A 23,224-nucleotide genomic window follows, 5' to 3' on the forward strand; every position below is an offset into this window, starting at 1 on the left:
AAAAGGTTGCCATTTCATAGCAAAGAATTAACAGACAGTAGCCAAAAATGTTGGGGAGAAAACAAAAGGTATCACATAAAGGTTTAGATACACTGGTAACCATTCATTTGACATTTATCCTACTCATTCTCTTTGCTTTGTTGTCTCCCTTGAGATTATTCTGTAAGGTTTTTAGGCATATAATGACCTAAAAAATAATTAGAGAACCAACATTACTATATTCTCCACCCAGTTTTGATAAATCCTGACACTTTATATATTAGCTCCAGAACTGGTTGGAATTCTGTTTTTGTTTTTTGTTTTATGCAAACATCCCAGTTAGAGCTGTAGCCTGTTGCATATCTTCCATTGATGCCTTGTCTTCACCCACTTCAAGACATTCAACATCCTGAGTTTGGCTTCTCATTCCTATGGTTGATGTTATTCTCTACTTGCTATCTACAAGTTGTGTTTATTAAAGTTTATAGGGTCTTAAAACTTTTGTATTCCTCAACATTGTTTTTCAGATCCCTCCAAGTCAGAGGGTCTCTCTAGATCAGCAATGCCCAATAAGATAGTACTATACCCTGAGGAGGCATGGTGGAAATCTTCAGGGTTGTCACTGATTGTTACAACTTGGGACTAGGGTGATCACAGCATTTAGGAGGTGGGAGGGAGCCAGGGATCTTAATATCCTAAAAATTTCAAGAGGGTCCTCTACTTTGAAGAATTTTCTCTTGTCCCATAGGGCTTTCAGATAACTCACAAAATACTCATCTAGGTGAAAAATTATCTGAGCCTAGAACTTGACTCTATTTTACCTATACAAGAAAGTTTAGTTTTGCATAGTTTTAAGATACACTGATTTTGTCCAGGAGCGTGACTACCATGTAAATCAAGAGAAGAGTGTGTTTGGTTTTATTCAGACCTTTATAGAGAATTATAAACCAATTCACCAACGCCACAATGGCAACTCCACTCCAGGTACACAACATACAATATAAAACCCTTTTAGCAATCTGTTCTTGCAGCTGTCACATGCATGCTAATTCTACATATGCATACCAGTATACCTGTTTAGCCCATATTTCAAAATGTCATACAAAGGAAAATATCAACAATACACTAGGTCTCTTTTCTTCTCTTAAGATCCTCACTTTCTCATTATATGCAAGTGTAAGCAAATACATAGTTCTATTAATATCATCAAAGCAAATATTTATAGATTCAAATATACACTACTTTCTTCAAAATTACCTTCCTTTGATATCTCCTTTATATTGTATTTGGAATATAATACTATTTTTATAAAGGATATGTATTGATAAAAGTTCATTTGAAAATAGAAAATGAATATAAAATATTGGTTATAAAAAGGATCTGATAAAACTGAACACTTTATATATAGATCAACTATACAGAGCTCCACTATACTAAGACACTAAGACCCTACAGTTTATCAAATCTCCTGTTAATGGACATCTCTATCCCGCCTAGTTTTGTGGGGTTTTTTTCCTTTTTAAAGATTTATTTATTTATTTATTTGACAGACATCACAAGTAGAGCAGCAGGCAGAGAGAGGAGGAAGCAGGCTCCCTACTGAGCAGAGAGCCCAATGCGGGGCTCGATCCCAGAACGCTGGGATCATGACCTAAGCTGAAGGCAGAGGCTTGAACATACTGAACCACCCAAATGCCCCTCCTTCCTAGTTTTTTTTTTTTTAAGATTTTTTTTATTTATTTGTCAGAGAGAGAGAGAGAGAGAGCACAGGCAGACAGAGTGGCAGGCTGAGGGAGAAGCAGGCTCCCTGCGGAGCAAGGAGCCCAATGTGGGACTCGATCCCAGGACGCTGGGATCATGACCTGAGCCGAAGGCAGCAGCTTAACCAACTGAGCCACCCAGGCATCCCTCCCTCCTAGGTTTTTGCTGTTACAAACAAAAGCGCTCTGAGTAGTCCATAGATCTCCTTAAACATATCCAGAAGTTGCATACTTTGCAAATATCTTCACCCAGTCAAAAGCTTATCTTTAGTTTTAAATGTTTTTTCTCATGTCCAATGGTCTTAGTATGCTTGTAGTTCAATTGAATGATGTTTATTTCATGGATGCATATTTACTGATGTTAAATTTACTAATGTGTTTTACTGTCGTAGTTAAATGTGTTGATGTTTACACTTTCTGTGCCATAAATTCTAAAAATCTCTACATCCAGGTCATATGGATAGTCTCATATTTTCATGTATGAGTTTCAAATTCTTGTTTTTCCAGGTTTAGTTTCTAAGTCCACCTGGAATTTACATTTGGATATGGTGGGAGTTAGTTTCATCTTTTCTACACAGTCAGTTATTCCAGTAGCATCACTGCCTTGCCTGATGTGTAAGGTGCAGTACTACCTCTCTCACCTATCAAAATTTCTATAATGTGAGGCTCCCTATACGACTTCATTGGTCTATCAGAACCAACATCCCTAGTCCCAGCTTCCGTGGATCACAATCTCAACTATTCAAGTTTTCAAAGTTTTGACAAGTGCATTTACCTCTTATTTAGGAATTGTACCTAGATTTATTCCCTTTAGGGGTTTTTTTACTATACAAAATAGTATCCTTGGGGCGCCTGGGTGGCTCAGTGGGTTAAAGCCTCTGCCTTCGGCTCAGGTCATGATCCCGGGGTCCTGGAATCGAGCCCCACATCAGGGTCTCTGCTCAGCAGGGAGCCTGCTTCCTTCTCTCTCTCTCTGCCTGCCTCTCCGTCTACTTGTGATCTCTGTCAAATAAATAAAATCTTTTTTAAAAATTTAAAAAAAAAAGGAAAGAAAAAGAAAATTAAAAGGTCTACTTCTGTGTTGTCGTTATAGAACACAATTGATGTGTGTATATTAAACTTCTACCCATTCACAATAACCTTGCTGAAATTTCTTATTTCTCATAGGCATGTCTATTGACTCCTGTGGCTTTTCTATGTAGAGCAGACTATAATATCAAAGAGTAATGGTTACTTTTCTTCCCTCTCCCTTCCATATTTTTTTATTTCTTTTCTTTACTTACTCCACTAAGACATCATGAATAATGTTAAGGATAAGTGGTAATAGCAGGCATTTTTATCCTAATTACAGATATTAAGACACTGCTGCTAATATTTACCACCTAACATCTCCTGATGAAAACATCAAGTTATCAAATTATTACAAATTATCAAATTCAAACAATTCTCTTCTCAGTTTGCTTCACGTTTTTATCTTGTCTTGAATTCTAACAAATGCATTCTGTAGGTTTCCTAAGAGATGCTATGATTTTTCCTCTTAACTTAGAAACATGGTGAATGACAGAATATTGTAATTACACCATTCTTGCATTCCTAACATAAACACAATGTGCTAATGACGTCTATTTATTTGTTTTGTTTGTTCTATAAACACAGAGGTTCAGTTTGCTAATATCCTATTTAAGATTTTGCATCCATATGAAGGCTACTGATCTACAAATTCTTCCCTGTTAGCTTTGGTTTAAGTACCAACTTAGTCCTAGTCTCAGAATGATGTAGGAATGTTCCTTCCTTTGCTTTGGAACAGTACATGAGGTTAGGATTACCTGATCCTTGAATATTCATAAAAGCACCTTTAAAACCCTGTTGGCCTAGATCAAGTTCTCAACCTCAGTACTACCAACATTGAACCAGATAACTCTGTTGTGGGGGCCGGTCCAATGCACTGTGGAAACCCAGCCTCTGCCAACCCAGCCTCTGCCAAACAGATGCCAGTAGCATCTCTACCCCAAGTCTGACAATCAAAAACGTCACCTCACATTGACAGAAGTCCCCTGGGAGAGGAAGGGGCAGCAAAACCAGACCTGGTTGAGCTCCGCTGGCCTACCTTAACTTTTTAAATTTAAATCAGGCATTTTGGGGTATTTTTACCTTGAGATAACCTTGGCACATTATTATTCTATGAAACTATGCATTTCACCTAAACTTTCAAATTTATAGACCTAAAACTCCAATAGTCTCATTCTCTAATTTTTTTTTTCAATTACACTTCTCATTTCCTTTCTAATTACTTTTCATTTGTCGCTTTTCTTCTGTGATCAGTCTTACCAGAGTTCAACCTATTTTTTTATTCTTGAATAGCTTTTAGTTTTGTCGACTCTATTGTATCTTTTTCTCTTAGTTTGTACTCTTAAATGTATTATTTGCTTCCTCTCGCCTACCTTGGATTACTGTTCTTCTGTTTCTTAGCCTCTTGTTTTAGGCAATTTTGCTCACCAATTTGCAATTTTTCCTTTTAAGTTCAAAATAGATTTTTAATATTTAATAAAACTTTTCTCTTTGAAATTCTTAGAAACATGTTCTTCAATTTCCCAACATATATCATGATGTATAGGGTTATTTTAGCCATATTTGATTTCAAATGATCATTGCATTATAGAGAACACAGTCTGTAAAATACCCATCTCAATCATTTGATGAACCTTTCTTTCTGACTGTGGAAGTAGTTCCATGATGTTAAAACATACTATGCAGCCATCAAAAGAAATGAAATCTTGCCATTTGCGACAACATGAATGGAACTAGAGCATATCATGCTTAGCGATCAAGCGGAGAAAGACAGCTAAGACAACTATCATGTGATCTCCCTGATATGAGGAAGTGGTGATGCAACATGGGGGCTTAAGTGGGTAGGAGAAGAATCAATGAAACAAGATGGGATTGGGAGGGAGACAAACCATAAGTGACTCTTAATCTCACAAAACAAACTGAGGATTGCTGGGGGAGGGGGGTTGGAGAAGGGGAGTGGGGTTATGGACATTGGGGAGGGTATGTGCTTTGATGAGTGCTGTGAAGTGTGTAAACCTGGCGATTCACAGACCTGTACCCCTGGGGATAAAAATATATGTTTATAAAAAATAAAAAATTTAAAAAAAAACATACTTGCTGAATATGCTTCTATAATGACCTACTGGGTTTCAGTGCTCTTTAAACTCAAAGTTAAAACCCACTAGTGGGGCACAAAATCAGTTTGATAGGTTGTGACCAGCACTTTTTTAAATGAAAGGAGAAGTAATCATAGGGCACATTTTTCCCCTAATTTTAACACCTTGGACATCAGGTCACTCAGTGAATAGCATGATATATAGTTCAATGGCAGCACTTTTTTAAAAATTTCCTAATGGCACAAAAAATCATATTGTATATTATAATCAAAAGCTTACATAAGAAAATATGTAGTATATGTACACAGAAGCTCATTTATACTAAGCGACATACGTGTTTCTCTCTAGGGATAGCAATCAAAAATGTCTGAAAAACAATGAATTACATTTTCAATTTTCAGAGTCTTCACTAAGTTTTTATCCTTTTAATTATCAGCTATTAAAAGAGGTAGAATAAAGCCTACCATTATGATGATTTGTTCATCTACCCCAAATTCTGCTGATTTTTGGTTGGGTGTTTTATTAGTGTTTTTCTGATGCATACAAACTCATAATAGTTCTCTCCCAGGGTGAATTGACCCTTTTATTTATATAGTTACACCCTTTAAGCCTAATAATGCTTTTTTTCTTGAAGTCTATTTTCCCTGATTAATGTAACTACACCAACTTGCTTTTGTTGGTATTTGCCAGGTAGATCATTTTCTCTCTCTCTACTTAAGCCATTCTGTTACCTTAGGTTTTCGGTTTATCTCCTATTAACAGTATACAGCTAGATTTTCAAATCCAATCTATGTCTCGCTTTAACCTGTTGGATTTAATCCATTTATACTTTAACTCCTGAAATGTTCGGATCTATTTCCACATTTTGTTTTTCTGTGTTTTGTTGTTGTTTCACTACAGCTGTGTACGGAATTAGTCAGTTGACTAATCTATTTTTCCTTCAATGGTTTCAGAAATATGTACTCCACCCTTCCTGTCAACTCCACAACAGGCTCAGACACTAGTAAAAACACTACCCCCTATTTCCTCTTCTCTGCTTTTGGAATTCTTATTTGTTTCTATTGGAACTTTTCCTATCTCCCATGTCTCTTGAATAGAAAATACGAAAGGGAAGTGTCACTTTGTGCTACATTCCGGGTAAGTTCCTCAGACTGTATTTTGGTTCACTATGTCTCATTGGTTTCTGATTCACTTACTATATTTTTCATTACAAATTGCTCTGTTTAACATTTCCAGAGAAATGTGGCAGCATGGTTCCTCACGTTTGCTTTTGCTTCCTCTAAAACACCCGCTAAACTAAGAGTAGAGGGATTTTTTTTTTTTTTTTAAAGAAAACTCATTAGAAAAAGAAGATGGAAGAGGCAACAAGAACTATTTTTAGCAGCTAGAAAACATATGGGCAAGTAGTAATTGATTTAACAGACTCCAGAAAGCAAATTCCTAAGACAGCTCTGTGAAAGCAAAAAGACAACCCAATTTACACCTCAGGACACCCAGAAAACTGAGAATTGGTAGCACAATGTAACCGTGAAGACTGAGCACAGTGTGGTGGGTTCAAGGCCTGTGGGAAAGGAAGTGCTCTGGCTTTCCTCCCCAGTGAAAGGCATAGGCACAGAAGGCCTGTGCCCTCTCCCTACCCCCAACTCTCCTATCAGAAGACTGGAGGTGTCTTCTCCAGAGGAGGTGTGATAGCCTCTTATGTGAGGGACCCCAGGCTCAGCTAAAGGTAGGAGGAAAACCAAACTGAAAATAGCAGACCAAGTTAAGAATTCCAAGTAGAACAAGAAGATCCCAATCCTCCTGCCCAACTAAGCTTCCAAAATTCACACAGCCTGGCATTCACACTCCAGGCAGATAAGAAGGCCCTTCTCTGGCCAACGTGGCGAGCCCAAGAGGATGAATCTAGAAGTATTAAAGCAGAAACTAGGGGCGCCTGGATGGCTCAGTGGATTAAGCCGCTGCCTTCAGCTCAGGTCATGATCTCAGGGTCCTGGGATTGAGTCCCGCATCCAGCTCTCTGCTCAGCAGGGAGCCTGCTTCTCTCTCTCTCTCTCTCTCTCTCTCTGCCTGCCTGTCTACTTGTGATCTCTCTCTGTCAAATAAATAAATAAAGTCTTTAAAAAAAAAAAAAAGGCAGAAACTATCCGACACCACAGTGCAACGGCATCACTCTCCAGTAAAGCCGTCACATGCTCAGATCTCCCCGTCTGCTGAATACCCACTCTCGCTCTGAGCGGAGTCTCAAGGAGCTTCTCACAGGATCCCTCCCTAACAGGAATGATGAACCTACGGCACACTGGGAGGAGGGAATCTTGGAGGAAGACAACAGAAGAAATAGAGGCTTTTAAACTATCACTAATAGTTTCTCAGAAAGGTTAGATTTTTTTAAAAGATCCAAAAAAGATCAATGAAACAAGAGTTGGGTGACTTTTAAAAGGAACACGCTGACAATTTAAAACAGAACTTGACAGTAAAAATGGAAAGTTTAATAGAAAGGCAGGAATGTAATGTTGAGTCCACTTCCCAGAAAGTGAAGCAAACGCACAGAAAATGAAGGCAGGGGATGCTTGCTGTTAACCCCACCAGAGAGCATCTCAGGCAAAGGACTGGAACTTACGATAGTTTAGGACTTTCATACTAACACCAGGAATAAGAACAGAATGGGGCAAAACCTTTTAAAACTCTTAAGGAACATTATCTCCTATTGAGAAGATTCCATTTAGCCATCAATCAAGTGTCAGAATGTATTAACGACATTTCAGGCTTGAAAGCTTCACCTCCCAGGTGCCCTTTCCCAGGGAGCTAGGAAAAGGTATGTTCCCTCCAAACCAGAGAAGAGAAAAACTTGGTATCCAGGAGACAGGAAACTCAACAGAGGAGAGAAATAAAGGGAATGGCCAAAGAGGTGGTGGATCGCGAGAAATCCTAGCACACAGCTGTGCACCAAGGAGAGAGGGAAACTGGAACGAATCTGAGGACATCGCCTGGCTCTCAAGAGACCTTTTTTTTTTCTTTTTTCCTCCAAAAGACCCTATTTATTTATTTATTTATTTATTTATTTGACAGAGATCACAAGTAGACAGAGAGGCAGGCAGAGAGGGGGAGGCAGGCTCCCCGCCAAGCAGAGAGCCCGATGTGGGGCTCGATCCCAGGACCCTGAGACCATGACCTGAGCCAAAGGCAGGCTTTAACCCACTGAGCCACCCAGGCGCCCCAAGAGACTTCTTCAAGAAGCAACTGACAGAGTTATCCACGCATCTGAAAATACCATGAAGAAGTTGAGGTTGGAAGAGAAATGCGGAATTAGACTTCAGTAAGAAACAGATTCAGAGAAAACCAAACATAGGGATCAAAAAAACTGATATTAAAATCAGAGAAAATAAAAAATAGGGCAGGCAAGAAGTAAGCACTCCTCACCATATGTCTCAGTAAGCAGGACTAATATGGTCACAATAATGCAAGTAGGACTAGTATGTACTGATAAAAGCTCAGGAAATCAACGTGTTTGTGTGGGACCAAGAAGAGGGGAGCAGAGTAAATTATCTTTTTTCATGGCAGGAAGTCAAAAATGGCTAAAAACCAAAAAAAATAAAAAATAAAAAAAACTAAAAAATAAAAATAAGTGAAAATCCAGAAGCTTGTTATTTATACATAAACAGTTGACCCTTGAACAACTTGTGGGGCGGGTAGGAATGCTGACCTGCTACAGAGACAAAACCCATTCCTAACTTTTGATACCCCCAAAACGTAATTACTAATAGCCTCCTGTTGACCGGAAGCCTTCCACTAATAAAAACAGTCGATTAACACATATTTTGTATGTTATATGTATTATATACTATAATCTTAGAAAATAAGCTAGAGGAAAAAAAACGTTAAGACAATCATAAGGAAAAATGCATTTACAGTACTGTATTCTATCTTTTAAAAATCTGCATGCAGTTCAAATCCATGTCATTCAAGAACCAACTGTACAAGTAAATAAAAGAATCAACTAGAAGAGGTAAAATGGTGGTTGAAAGGAAGGCAAGTGAGAAATAGAGGGGAGAGTGGATTGGTCAGGTAATTCTGTTGTCTGGAATTGGACTTCTGATCATGCTGCTGGAATGGCTCTTGGACCCTTTCCCCCAGGAACTTTCCAGGGTTAGATTGGGAGCTCATCTTTGGTGGAGACATGCTAGGCCATGCGTGAGACAGTGCTGGGCCTGAGCGGAGTTTCCGCACGTGCTTCTTACAGACACTCCAGAGGCATTTCCAACCTTCGACCACATCCACACTGTATCTCAGCTTGAGGGCTCCTAGGCAAAGTGGGCAGTACGAACTCTTACAGTGGAGGCCATGGCCTACCTCTGGATCCCCCTCAAGACCTAGGCACTCATTCCCCCAACTATCAGAAGTGAGGGCTGTTGACGGCCCACAGCCCCGTCCTTCTCCTCAACTGTCCAAAACCCTCTACAGAGAGAAGCTGCCTCTTCCAAAGTTACCCTTCTCCCAAGGTTATACCTCTCCCTGGGGCAGCCCACACGAAGGACTGGTCGAGGTCCCCTGCCTAGAAAGTAATTTTCCATTGCCTAAGCCTCTGTGTGTGTGACAGTTTGTGAAGACAGTCTCAACAAACTTCTGCCACTAGGTTCCAGCCTCCCGTGACCTTGTAATTCAAGCCTCCGAGCCCCGCAATCTTCAGGCTCTCTCAGCCCAGGAGAGTACCCCATTCTGCACTGACAGCTCTGATTTTCATCTCATCCTTTCTGGGGAGCAGAGGTTTCCTGGGGTTGTAGATCGTCCTTTCTCTAACAGATAAGTGATGTCCTTTCTTGATCACTTTAGATGTCTAATGGAGGAGGGTTGAGCAGGGTTCAGGTTATCATGTATCCTACCCCACTGCCCTGTCATTTGCCCTGACATTGAGAGGATTCATCTTCGCCTTAGACCTGAACTCTTGAAGGAGACAGAGGATTGCCCCACTTCCTAACATCCTCTGTGACACCGGGCACAGCAGACTGTGCTTCGCCAGCAGGCACTTGATAAGGACTGGATAAACACATTCACTGGCTGGAAGGAACGACAGGCAGTTCATGGAAGATGGTGGAAGACGATGGAAAGTGAGGAACAGGTTCCTTTAGAGGGAGGTGGGGAGCGCAGTGTTAGCAAAAGGGTTCTCTGCCTGGCTCTGGCTTCACCTGGAATTTCCTAACCTCAGTAGGCCTGCACTTCAGCCCTCAGAGACAAGGGACCAGAAAATAACCTCTTGTCCTGAGCAGCTACACCAGAAATTCACATTCCAAGATGCACTTCCCAGAGCACAACGCCACAGCCTTGGAGTACAAGCAGACCAGAAAACCTCTTCACGTCCAAGTGGCTCACCACTATGCCTGAAGAGCCACTCAGGGCAGCAGGGAAAGCCCTCCCAAATTTCCCCCAGAGCATTGGCTGTAGCCCAGCTGAACCCAGGGCCTCTGCAAGGCGGGGCATGGAACCACTGGGCCTATTGAGTCCAGCTGGGGTCCACAGCCCAGCTCCCCGGAGACCCTGCCACAGCTATGTGACAAGGATAGCCTCAGACTAATGACTCTGGCCACACTTTAATTCAATGCTGTGTACAGTGTACAGAGAAAAGGGGGGCAGAACATGTAGGCAGCTGCGGAGACCCCCCTCGTCCACTCCCGGCTCAAAACAACGACACAGCAGCTCATTGTGAGCCTGGGGTCTGGGGAAGTTGTGCTTTCCTAACAGCTGCAAGGGAGGCACTTCCATCCAAGAGGAGCTGGAGGCCTGGGGAGGCAGGGAGGGAAGAGGAGGAGGGGGAGACAACGGGCTCTGGCATCCCAACCATTTACGAAGTTGAAGATGTCCCTCTTGCAGTTTCCCTTTTGTTTCCATTCACTTGAAAAAGTCACTATTCCTTTTTCTGGGATCTTTGCCTGCAAACGTACATTCTCAGTCTGTGGCAGCCATGGTGGCCTCAGCAGGGAGATGTCAAAAATGACGCCAGCCCACCCGATAGCTGAGTGCCAACCATGTTAGGGGCTGAGAATCCAGACCGGAGAAGACAGAGGCTCTGCCTCGGAGCAGGGTATGTTATTGCCGAGCAGTAATTCAGTGATTTAAGTATTGTGTTAAATTTCTGATTATGGGTGCTCATGGGACTACTGGAACCAAGGGTCATTTCTATCAGCTCAGAAGCCCAGGGAAGGCTTCCTGGAAGAGGCAGACCCTTCATCTCAACGTTGAGGGGTAAGTAAAATTGAGCCAGGCAACAAAAGGGGGTTGTCAGGAACAAAGAGCATCTGAGGCCAAGGGCAGAGCAGGACGCAGGGTGTGGGGAACTACAAGGAGCATTTATGGGCTGGACGGGCAGTAAGCTCTGTGATGGAGGTGTCCAGCCAGGAAGGAGGGGCCAAGACCACCAGGGGCCTCACAGAAAGCAAAGGGACCTGACTAAAATGCCATTCTATATTCTTTGTGCCCTCTTTGAGCTAGCAGTGTGTGGGTGGCAGCATTGACAAGGCACAGAGTCCTTGATGACATGAGCATGAGAATATGAAGGAGGAACCTAGAGGCAGGGAGCACTGTCAGGATGAGGTTCCCAGCCACGTTTCGGCCTATTCTCCCCTCCTGGTTTCCACTCCTCAGAAGCAGCATGCCTAGTTATCATTCACAGCATGCTTACGGAAGCAAGTTATCCCACTGAACACCCCCAGGATGTGGCTCACAAACTTCCTGCCCACATCCCCCTCAACACGTCACCCGCCTCAGCAGCAGCAGCCAGACGGTGGTTGGGAAGTTGTTCCTGAAGGTTCTCCACATCAAATCCACTTCACACAAAACTGTGAAAACAGCAGCCAGTGAAGAGGCCCATGCTAATTCAAAGACCAGCAAGGATAAGACATCATGCCTAACCTAAGTAGCAACCAGAAGGTGTGTAACCCCAGGCTTGGAAGTGCACAGACCATATCCTGAAGGAGATATGAGGCACCAGCATCAAAGCTTGTCCACAGGACCAGGAATTGGGAAAGAATGAATTTAGAATGGGACAGAGATTTGCAATCGTATCTCTGGTCTCATGAACTTCTATAATGAGCATATACTGTTTTTATCAATCCAAAGAAAGACCAGCAAACAACACAAAGGATTAATCTCCAAGCAGAATGTCAAGGGTGTGTCTAAGGGACACAGCACAGAAGACTAGGGCCTCACACACACCATCATCTAACAGAGGTGGGGCAGAATGAGAAAAACTGTGAAGGAATCACAGTGTGATGGATAAAACCAGGCTGGGGGTTGGGGGGTGGGGGGTCTAGTCAGCATGGTTGTGAGGCTCCAGAGGGGTCAACCACATGGAGATCTGTGAGAAGATGAGCTTGGCCGAAAGACACCCTCTCCAGTCCTGAGGAAAAGTTGGGGTGTCTGAGAAAAGTTGGGGGTGGGGGGGGTACACAGGTCAGGCCTGACCTTTTTGGACACTGTCACTATTCAGATGTTACTCTTAGGGCACCAGAAACCACCAGAGGATGTCAACACTCCCATCTCACAATATGCCAAAATTGAGAGACTACCTAAAAAAGTTCTCACACACACACACTATCAAGCTTATAGAAGATGGGTGTGATTTCATTTTATCCAGCTCTCAACTCCTGGCCTCACAATTTTAAAATAAAGAACTATATATATTTTATCATTTTTAAGGGACAAGAGTTTATGCTAAAATCAAATATATTCTTTTTAAAATCACCATATTCAAAAAGAAAATCACCCTTTTCAAAAAAAAATTTCTAATTCTTAAATCTATTGATTCACTATCTATTGAATGAGCTTTTTCTGAGATCTTAGTTTGGAGTACTTTTTTATTTAACGGAGCTATGTATCTTAAGAAAGGTTTTCTGTCCCCTGAGTATATTTCAAATATATCTTCATTTCCCACAGAACATGTATTGAGTGACTAAAAATTAACTTGCACTCATTCACACCTCAAAAAAGAATGCATTTTCCTAAATCATTCTAACGAAGACATTAATAATGTCAAAACCCTGAGTTTTGAAACAGAATTTCTGTTCTCTTTCTAGATGTATTAAAATAGACTTTTTTTAAGGTTTGTTCATAACATGATTGCCATTTTCTATGCTGCCTACCGATTATAAACAGAACCAATTTTAAAACCAAACTAGGGCTCTCTCTGCAATATTCAAGATGTATTACCATCTGCTTTTATATCAGCATTTTTAGCAGGTCCAAAATCTCTATATTACCAAGGATTATCAGAAATGGTTTATACCTCTTTCAAAGCACACATCCTTTCCAAAACACCTTCAAGTCACAAACTTGAAAGTTCACTTAAATTTTTCAGACTATACTAGACATTGACTGTCAACCAGAGTTATATACACAAGTGGTTTATCACAGACAACTCAGTTATACTGACCAAAGCTAGTTTTGTCATTGTGTCTCTTAAGAATTGCTAATCTGAGAAAACACAGCATACCTGATTACCTAGAAGCTTGCAGAAGGTGGAAGGGTGACAGGCTTTATTTGCAACATACATCCTATGTAAAGAACATGAACTTTTCCAGTTGACTGAGAAAAGTGGCATCCCTAAAACTTACATAATACATTACCCTCATTTCCAAACACACACAAAAAAAGACAACAGCATTTTTTTTCAGCAAAAATCAGCATCCATGATAAAAGAGAAGATGGCAGGTGAGATGAAGACAGGAATTCCACCAGACCCCAGCAGGGGCAGCTCCAAGTCGCTGCCCTTCACGAGAGAATGGTCATAAGCATGATCAGATTCTCTCAAAAGTTCTTCAGGTGTCTGTAAAAATACATGAGCTCTAAGCTTGGTATCTAAATAATCCTTTAGATCAAATTTATCTCTTTCTAATAAATAATTTCGTTCCATCTAATAAGAAAGAAAGAAAGAAAGAAAGAAAGAAAGAAAGAAATTGATTTTTTAAAATCTCTCAGTTCATTCATTCAACAATGTTGCATACTGATTCCATGCAAGGATGGATGCTCCTCCTTCCCTGCAGAGTCTACCTCTAGCAGTGGCAAGATGTAATAATCAATATGATCTTCTAATCACCATGATTATCAGTCTCCACCAACACACACACACACACACACACACACACACACAGTGCAGAGACTTCTCTGCTATATCAGAGCATCACAGGCAGTCATTCAACATTAATTCTCTTTAAAAAGACCAACTGGTCCAACCTGACCATTTCGTTGGGTGGCTCAGGGGTTCACCAAGCCAGCCTATCCCATTTCATCCCACATCTCTATCAACCACCTCCCTGAAGATCTCCGACTGGGGGATCCTTGTGACAATTTTTTAAAAAACATATTTATTGCCATTTCGAAAGCATACCATTTTCCTTTAGATACTAATTTAAACCTAATTTCAAAGTCAGCTTATATTACCTAATCCTTATTTCTCTTTCCATTTAAAACTATGAAAAAGATTGCACAAAAGTCTGCCAATATGTAAATGACACTTTAAAAAGGGTTTTAAATAATTCATATTACAAATGCATTTAGGAACCTAAAAGGTAAACAGGACAACCTTAAACAACACAACCAGAGACCACCACAAAGGTTTAAAACATAAAATACAGGGCGCCTGGGTGGCTCAGTGGGTTAAGTCTCTACCTTCCACTCAGGTCATGATCTCAGTGTCCTGCGATCAAGTCCTGCATCCGGCTCTCTGCTCAGTAGGGAGCCTGCTTCCTCCTCTCTCTCTCTGCCTGCCTCTCTGCCTACTTGTAATCTGTCTGTCAAATAAATAAATAAAATCTTTAAAAAAACCATAAAATACAAACAAAAGCGTGTGTGCGTGTGTGCAAGCGTGCGCACGCGCACACACACACACACACACACACACACACACAAAAGCTACTCCATAGTTAAAGTAGGGGAAAACAGAACTCTTCTACATTTTTTTGGTTTAACTTGAAACCAACTTGGGAACAAATTATATTGCAGAAAGTAACACAAATCATGATATTATAGGCCAATGCCAACATTCTATAGGCAAGAATTTAGAGGATTTAAATCAAATACTCACTAGAGGTGTAAAATCATTTTAAAAGAAAGAAAACATTCTAATTCCATATGCATTATGCAACAGGCTTTTCCTATTAAAGGAAAGAGAACAAAATTTTCAAAATAACCCAACTGATCAGGCATAACATATGAAACCAACATTTTCTCCTAATTTTTCCCTATTAGGAGATTAAGTACGTCAAATATAGACTTATTCTCCCAAAGGAAAGATTTGTTCCGTATTTCTTCACATTTGTGTCCTCATTCAAACACCCACACGATAAAATCAAAACAGCTCTATCAGGCACGAGGACATGTCTGAGTAACTATTATTCAGTTGGTAAATCACCACCCCTCATTCCATGCCTCTTTCTTTACATATGTTAATGATGGTGTCTGATCCAGGGCCCACCACCAGCCACCACAACTGAATTACCCTCCAGGGACATCAATCAGATTCGTTATTCTTGTTTCAGCTGAAGAAGAGGAGGCAAGAGGCAGGAAGAGCTATTTTCAGGAATCAGAATTCTCTTGATTAGATTTCTGGCTCACTGGTAAATGTTTATACTCTGAAATGCATTACCCACTACTTCTAAATGTTTGGCTTTTTTCTAGAGCCACAATATAGCACAGTGTTTCCAATATAAATTTTGCCAAGTAATATATGCCTAGTTTTGCAGGGAGCATTTGGTCAAATTCTAATATTCCCTCTTGGGAGCCAATACCAACTTCCAGCAGCAGGTCTAACTGCACAGAATAGAATTTTCAACACACACAGAGTAGCATGTTCCAGCAGACAGCCCTTTCTTCTCCCACTCTGAGGGATGCCACATGAGACATCTGGCATGATTCTTATCACTAAGAATATAGATCTTCCTGGCAAAGTAAAAAATTAATCACAACATGCCCCAAATACATTCCTCTTTACCCCAGCATAAAAAGAAAAAAGGAAAAAAACCTACGGTGGTTTCTACCGAGGTTGAGATGAAGCTTAATGTCCTCGCTTAAGCTTAGAAACCATCTTGCGTTTAATAAGAATAAATAGCATATGCACATTTCTTTAGGCTGCAAATGTTAGCTGAGAAAATGCATGTCAGAGGGCTTCCTAACACCTAAACAGGATTATCCATAAACAGTAAATAGATTATACATAGACACAAAGTGTTCGGTTATCTTAGCTTTTCTTGATTGTCATAAACATTTTTGTTTCCCTTGTCACTGAAAACTTGACGGAGGACCCTCCCATTCCTCTTTCATTAAAATGTACACATGATTTGCATCCAAACCTTACACAGCCGGCATGGGAGGGGGTGGGGCGGGGGGGAGGGGAGCATGTACTGCAATATTGCACTCATCTGGTTGCATTAAGCTCAAAATGCAAATCTCAAGGATATAGATTTGTCACATGTCAGCCCAAGCTGAAGGCATCCACCAAGAGAATATTTTCCCTATTCAACTAGCAGCCAGAATCTCCCTCCACAAACCCGCATACTGATGAGAGCCCAAGCTCCCAGGATCCCTCTTCGTTTCTTCTTAACCCACCTCTTCCCTCTGCAGAGGAGAGAAGCCATTTTACTAATTTATAAGTACCCTGACTCTCCCATCATCTAAAAAAAAAATTTCCCATCAATAATAGTCAACTGAAAGCAAAAGCGGATTGTACAGGAGTGAGAGAATAAACCAGACAACAGCAGCCCGTACCGAGCAGCAGCGGGACTCCGCATACTTACTGAAGGCAGCCACGGCCAGGGCCAGGGTGACAATAATGGAGAACCAGGAGACCCACAACGCCTTCTTTCTGTAGTTCTGGGCCTCGTGAGGCTTCAGGCGAGTGCTGCTTTCTAGTAAGCCTGACAAAAACAAGGAGAAAAGGAAGTTAGACATTTCCTTATTAAGAAACCCACAGCCAGAGCTGCACGTTCTTATCCAAGGACTGCAAACTGACAGCCCGTGGGCCAAGATGTGTTTTGTTTGGCCCACACTGTGTTTTAACAATTAGGAGGGTTCACTTGGATATCAGGCTTTCTGGCATCTCTTGCCAAATCACAGGCTCTAGCAACATGGGCAAGTATGCCTGCAGGCTAACAGCAGTCGTCCTCTCTAGAAAGACCCCACAGACCCACTCACTGGACCTGGACCCGTGAGCCCCAGCATGTAGTCAGCTATGTAGGTCTTGCTCTAGCAAGCCCCTTTCATTAGGAAAACAGCACAATGAGCCCATATTGAGCTGGGCCTGTGGGCTCCTCAGCCACAGGCACTGATCTGCACTGATCCCACAGGCAGTGCCCACAACTTGGTCAAAGAGCCTTCGCCCAAAGCCATGAGTCCCTGAAGGCAAACAACCTCATTGCCCTCCTCAACAATTAACAGGAAGAGAAGGACTTCTCTTCAATCGCAACCAACAATAGCCACCAGACCTCCATTGTAGGCCCTGTTTTCTTCCTACCTTTCTGTTCTGTAGTATGTATTGCTCTATACCACTCATGAGGCAAACAGTTCTCAGACTGTTCAAGTCAGGTAAACCTACTCAAACTGGGCACAGCTTTCTGGGCTGGCCCCGTGTGAGGAAGGTCTGATTTTTGTCTCTGATGCTTTCAACACCAAGGGTCCCAGGCACCAACTGAAATTCATGAGGTCTTAGAGGTGATGCCCAAGCTCCATTTGCTTTGGGTGAAGGGTCAAAACATCCTCAGCATGACCCTGATTTCTATTTTTTCTTCTCCTTCAAAAACAGATCATAGCGTCTCTTTGTTGCAGGAAAGACCAAATTCTCATACATTCTCCATTGACAGGAGCTTGTGACACCACCTTGAGCTAAACAGCCCAGGACATACCTTTCAGGTATGTACACATCATCAGCTTCATCACGACAGCTCCAGATGGTGAAGAAACTGGTTGTCCGAGCTTAGGTACCCATTAGTAAAACAGCGTGCAACATCTCACAGCTGGCACATGGTGCAAAAGACACCATCCCACTTAACCAGCTGGGCACCCTGCTCAGCCTCTGGCCTGAAAACTACATCCTCTTCCAAAATTATAAAAGACCCTGGTAAAATTTCTCCATTTCATTCACTACCCAGATCCAAGCGACCTCAACAAGTCCTCAAGGAAGCAAGAGGAAACTTCCAGGAAGGTGCTAAGCGAACCCAGTCTATGGCCTGGAGATTTTTAAATAATCAAAACCTGTAGATTTGCATGGGATCAGAATGTAGAGCAGCGTGCAAAAGGTAGGTCTAAACACCTCTCCATCACCTCACTGTAAAAATCTCCCCAAACCTTCCTTAATAAATGCACTTGGATGAAAAAAGATAAACCTTCTCTCCTCAAATTCTGCCTTCAGTACACATCATTTCAAATTAAAATCCCTTCACCTGCCTGTTTTTATTCCTTTGTCTATTTTTTCCCTAGCCACCAAACAACACCCCTTCAACAACAATCACCTTATCTCCTGTTTAAGCCAACCTAGAGGGAGCAGGTCCTACACTCTCCCAATCATTTGTTTCCTTTTTCCCAAATGATCTAAAAATCTTCCTTTTCATTCTGGCCAATTGATTTTCAGGAGAAGTGAAGCTGTAACACATCAGTACTGATTCAAATAAGCAGCTCATTTGCTGCGTATTTTGACACCAACAATCACAAGAGGTTTATCCACTGGGGGTAAAAACAAGGTTCCTTTCAGAAGCAGATTTCATTTTCCGCGAGAAAGGACAATGATCTGGGTTTTTCATTCCACCACATAACAATTATTTTTCCTTTCAAAGCCAGCTGTTTATAGTGATATGGTCCTAACCACACAGACCACTGTGTGCCTCACCCCACAGTGGACCAGCACACTCAGGAATGAGTCTGGGATGTCCACTTGCATAGGCTCGACTGCCCTGCTAACAGGATACCTGAGTCCTCTAAGCAGCAGGACTGGTGGTTCTTACCCACATCTGATCGTGTGTGTGCATGTCTCCCCCATAGGAGGTTTTAAATTTAAAAAACTAGAGTAAATGTAATGGGAAGACCATCCAAGAAGGCAGGAACTTTCCCATATAGGTCCAGCCTTTGCTTATTTCCTACAGGTTTTCCTTCCTAAAAGTATAGCTGATACCAAGAATGGAAAAAGATCCCCCTCCTCAAAGGGGAGCACGACAACCTACAAAGACTCATAAATGAATGGTCCACATACAGGTGCCTCTACCTTCGCCTCCACATGGAGCTGCACACACACCCACAAGCAATGATGAGAAGTCCTCAAGTTTTCAGGAAGCTGTGCTTCAGAAGTAGAAGGTAGCCCAGCCTAGAGAAGCTAAGGAAGGCTGCACATTCGCATGTAGGGCTATGTCCCTTTCTCAACAAAGTTGGCCTCCACATTCAGATTTCTAATTTTACTCCAATTCCATCTATTTGTAATCTGGGCCTAACATTAGTAAGCATAAGGGTTGTATGAATGAAAGACTGATAACTCATTGTTTGGGTAGAGGGAGAAATGCAAATATATGCAGTTAAGTTGAAGCCATCCATCATTCCCATTCTAGTATGAATTAGTTCTAATTGCTTTCTCCTAATCGCCACACTTGGATCTTCTGAAGGAAGGGCAATATTCATTAGGTAGGTTGGTAGCAAGAAATGCAGAAGCATGTAACACTCTAAGTCAACTTGAGGGGCTTGGGGCAGAATGATGGGAAAACACCTGTGAGGAGAAGAGAGGATATTAAGGGAAGAGGTGGAAACACCCAAGACAAACTTGGCCTATTTTGTGGGTGTTAATCCCTGAAAGTCTCAGACCACAGGACTCTTGCTCCCTGACTACAAGGCTCAGCCAAATGGCACTGCACTATCAGCTAGTTAGGTTTCTAGGAAGCAGCCCCCTTCACTTCTAAGGGGAAAATACCTCTAAAGTCCTAAAACACTAGATAAGGCAAGCATTTGATGGGAGTTAGACGCAGTCCGTAACCAGCTCTAATAGCTCAAAAGGAAGTGAGGACAAGAAAGAAGGCCAAATATAGACACACATCCAGGGCACGGACCCCCACAAATGCTATAGGTATTGAGGCCTAGAAAAAAAGCAAGCCAGGCATGATGGAGAGACGCAGAGCAGGCAACTGCTTTAGCTTCTTCCTCCCCAAATCCTCTCACCATTAGGAAAAAGGTAGCTGCAATCGAACTGTTCCCAAGGGATTCAAAAATCAATATGGGAAAGATGCAGCCCCATAAGAAAAAACAACACAAACACAAAATATTGTAATAAACCTCCCCAGGTAATCTGATCTATTTAACGAAAATGATCCATTCATCATTAACTCTTTGCTGTCAGCAATAAGTCAAACAAAAGAATGTCACACTGACTTTCAGCTTTCAATACCACATGGCGCTGGGTTCTTTGGAGGACAGGGTTCACGCTAACAGAGAGGCTGTGTGTGATATGCGATGCTTTCACACAGGGATCGTTCATGAACAGTGAATGCTTTCATGCTATCATATAATGGAAAATGAAATTCAGTTGACCAATGAAAAATGACCCTAAGAATTAATTCAGAAGGGCTTTTTACACTTGAGCACGAAGCTACAAAATGATGCTAAATATTAACTCCCCCTAGCACTTTCTCCCCTCCTGTCCTTTTGTGGGGTGGGGAGAAATAGGCCAGCTTTGACAAATGACCTGCAATGCTACAAAAATAAGCTCAGCCCAGAGTTCGGTCTTTCTTCAATACAAAATTCTTGAGTCCTACAGTATTAGTTGCAGAGGAAAAGGTAATTCACATGACCTAGAATAAAAGTGATGGATTCCGTGGGGGTGCTTGCGATGCCACCCATCATCAGCTCTGTAACAGTATCTAGTTCTGTTGGAACAGGAGGAGAAACTGCAACATAGGTGCAGAACTCGTTGCAACTGGAGGAGCTCCAGTTCCCCCCCTGAGCAATCCCTGCAGAGTCTCCGGGATTGCTGTTTCCATGTCATTCTATTTCACATGCTACAGTTTAAAATTTCTATGAGCAAAGAGATCGTGCATCCGAACGCTAAACCGGAATAAAAATGTACAGGAGATACTAAGAATAGGACTGAAAACCTGCTAAGACTGAAATATAAAAATCCGCCACAGCCAACAAAATAAGGCTTCCAAGAAAAGGGGGTGGAGTGGCGATGAGCCGGCTCCCCATGAAGGGCCTGGCTGCAAGAATCCCGCTTCGGCCACTAACGGGCTTTAGCCCAAACACGGAGTCTTTTTGAGGGGGCCGATCTGAATTTAGATTCAGAAAACAGCAGAAAATGTATGGATGTGGCCAAGAACACGGATCCCTGCAAGCCAAAAGGAAACGAGGCAGGGAGGGAAAGAGGGATGTAGGAGGAGAGAGGCACGAGAATGAACAACGGAGTCTCTCCCGTTTCTTGCGGGCATCTCAAAGGGGGTTATCGTCTGTGTGTTGGAAGGTAGGGGGTTGGCCTCCCAGGAAAGGGACGTTTGCAGGATTCCAGACCAGTGCCTTGGGGGGATTCTGAAGGGGCTGGAGACGTGTGCAGGGAACCACCAGGTTTCGGTGGCATCCATTCAGAGGAGGTTGGTGGTCCAAACTCGACTGCCCCAGTCCTCTGCCCGCATCACCAACCAGCAGGGCAATGACCTATGGTAAACTAGGTGCCCTATGAGTGAGAGTCGGGGGCCGCCGGTCTTCCCTCGCCGAGCCGACCACCCACCGACTCCGCGAGGCTAAACCCGCAGAAGGAAGTTCTCCCGGGGAGCCGGCCGCCGGGGGTCGGAGAGGACTTAGAAGGAGGGCGCACTGAGCTCAGGTCCCTCCTAGCTGAGCAGGGCTGGCACTCCCCCGGGAGCACTGGGCTCCAAAAGCAAAAAAAAGCCTCCCGCAAACTTTTCCACTGGGCGCTGGAGGGCCGGAGCTAGCCAAGAGGAGAGCCCGGGCCCGTGCGAGGTCGGTCCGGAGGCTGCCGGGCTCTCGCGCTCCCGGGAAGGAGCGGCTGCCCAAGCGGCGCCGACTTCAGGAGGTGGGGCTGCCGCCCTCGGCTCTCGGCGCCCTCGCGGGGTAAGTCCGGGCCCCGCGTCCCCGAGCGCCCCGAGACGCCGAGCCCCGCGCCCCGCCAACCTGAGAATGGGTAGAGGCGGGCCGGGAGCAGCGGCTCCTCACCGCGCCGGCCGGCCGGGGAAAGGGGCCGCGCCGGGGAGGCTGCCGGGCGGCGTGCGCTCACCTCGATCCTCCAGCCCGTCGCTGAACTGGCCGCTCTCGCTGATCCGCAGCTGCCGCTCCTCTTCGGGCTTGGGTGGCTCGCGAGCTGGGTTGCTCTGCGGGCCCGGGCCGGGGGCGGCTGCCAAGGGCGCGTGGCCCCGGGGCGGCGCCGGGACCGCGGGGCCCGAGGGGCTGCGGCGCTCGCTGCCCGCGGCCGGCTCCATGGCGCGGGGCGGCGGTTCCGGGCGGCGGCGACGAACGCGGCGAGGACTTGAGTCAGAAGTGCGAGGCGCCGCGGCTCGGAGCGGGCAGAGGGACCGACGGACCGCTGGAGAGGGAGGGAGGGAGAGGGAGGGTGCCGAGGAGCTGAGGTGCGCCGGCAGCAAGCTGGGCGGGGGTGTGGAGGAGCCGCACGGCTCGCGCGGCAGGAGGCAGAGGTTTGGGGCCGCACTGTCGCCGCCGCGCTCCGCCCACGGGGGCAGGTGCCGGCGGCAGGGACCCGCCCCGAGGCCCCGGCGCCCGAGCCCGCTCCGGGAGGCCGGTGGGGAGGTAGGGAGGGATCCGGCCAGGCCAGACGCCGGGAGGCTCGCGGGAACGGCTGGCGGCCTGAAGAGGGTGTGACGGGAGACCTGCCCCACCCGCGCTGCGGGATGGGGTCCGGAGGGGACACGCTCGGACCGGATTTCTGCCGTCCGGGAAGGCAGTGGCCGCGCTCCGGCAGGAGAGAGCGGGCAGCGCCCTAATTTGACATCTTTCTCCTCTGGAGCTGCGTAGGCTTCAGAAGCGGTGCAGGGTCTCCAGCTGGGCTACCAGCCTCACCTCCTATCCCGGGAAAACGAGGTTCACCTGTCGCCAAGACCTCCCGGCTCCGGCCTTCTAGGAGCTTTGATTCATTCCCCTCCTAATTTTTCTCTCTAGCACCAACTTAAGGGGACCAGGTAACCTTGGAACCACTGGTAGCTCTAGATGTTTGGACGTCAAGGTTCCCCCATTGCGACTCGCCCTGGGCCTTTGTCCCGGCTACTCCCCTGCCAGCTCGCTACTTGCCCTCTGAGTATCCAAATGTTGACACTTCTTCAGGACTCGGATGGAAGCCTGCCTCCTACG

At 44.1% G+C, this 23,224-nt stretch overlaps 1 protein-coding gene across 1 annotated transcript in view; it reads right to left on the reverse strand.

Moving 5' to 3' along the window:
• The window catches only part of TMEM163 (transmembrane protein 163), a 231,192-nt gene extending 208,228 nt beyond the window's left edge, over positions 1 to 22,964 (reverse strand). Inside the window, exons 1-2 of the mRNA XM_082689336.1 lie at positions 22,140 to 22,964; positions 16,681 to 16,800 (exon numbers count right to left, since the gene is read on the reverse strand). Coding sequence (XP_082545462.1) covers positions 16,681 to 16,800; positions 22,140 to 22,341 — 322 coding nt within the window. The 5' untranslated portion in view covers positions 22,342 to 22,964. The remainder of the gene's footprint in view (positions 1 to 16,680; positions 16,801 to 22,139) is intronic.
• Positions 22,965 to 23,224: the final 260 nt, after the last annotated feature.

Source organism: Mustela nivalis (assembly GCF_964662115.1).
Source record: "Mustela nivalis genome assembly, chromosome: 11".
In the NCBI taxonomy this organism is placed as follows: Eukaryota; Metazoa; Chordata; class Mammalia; order Carnivora; family Mustelidae; genus Mustela; species Mustela nivalis.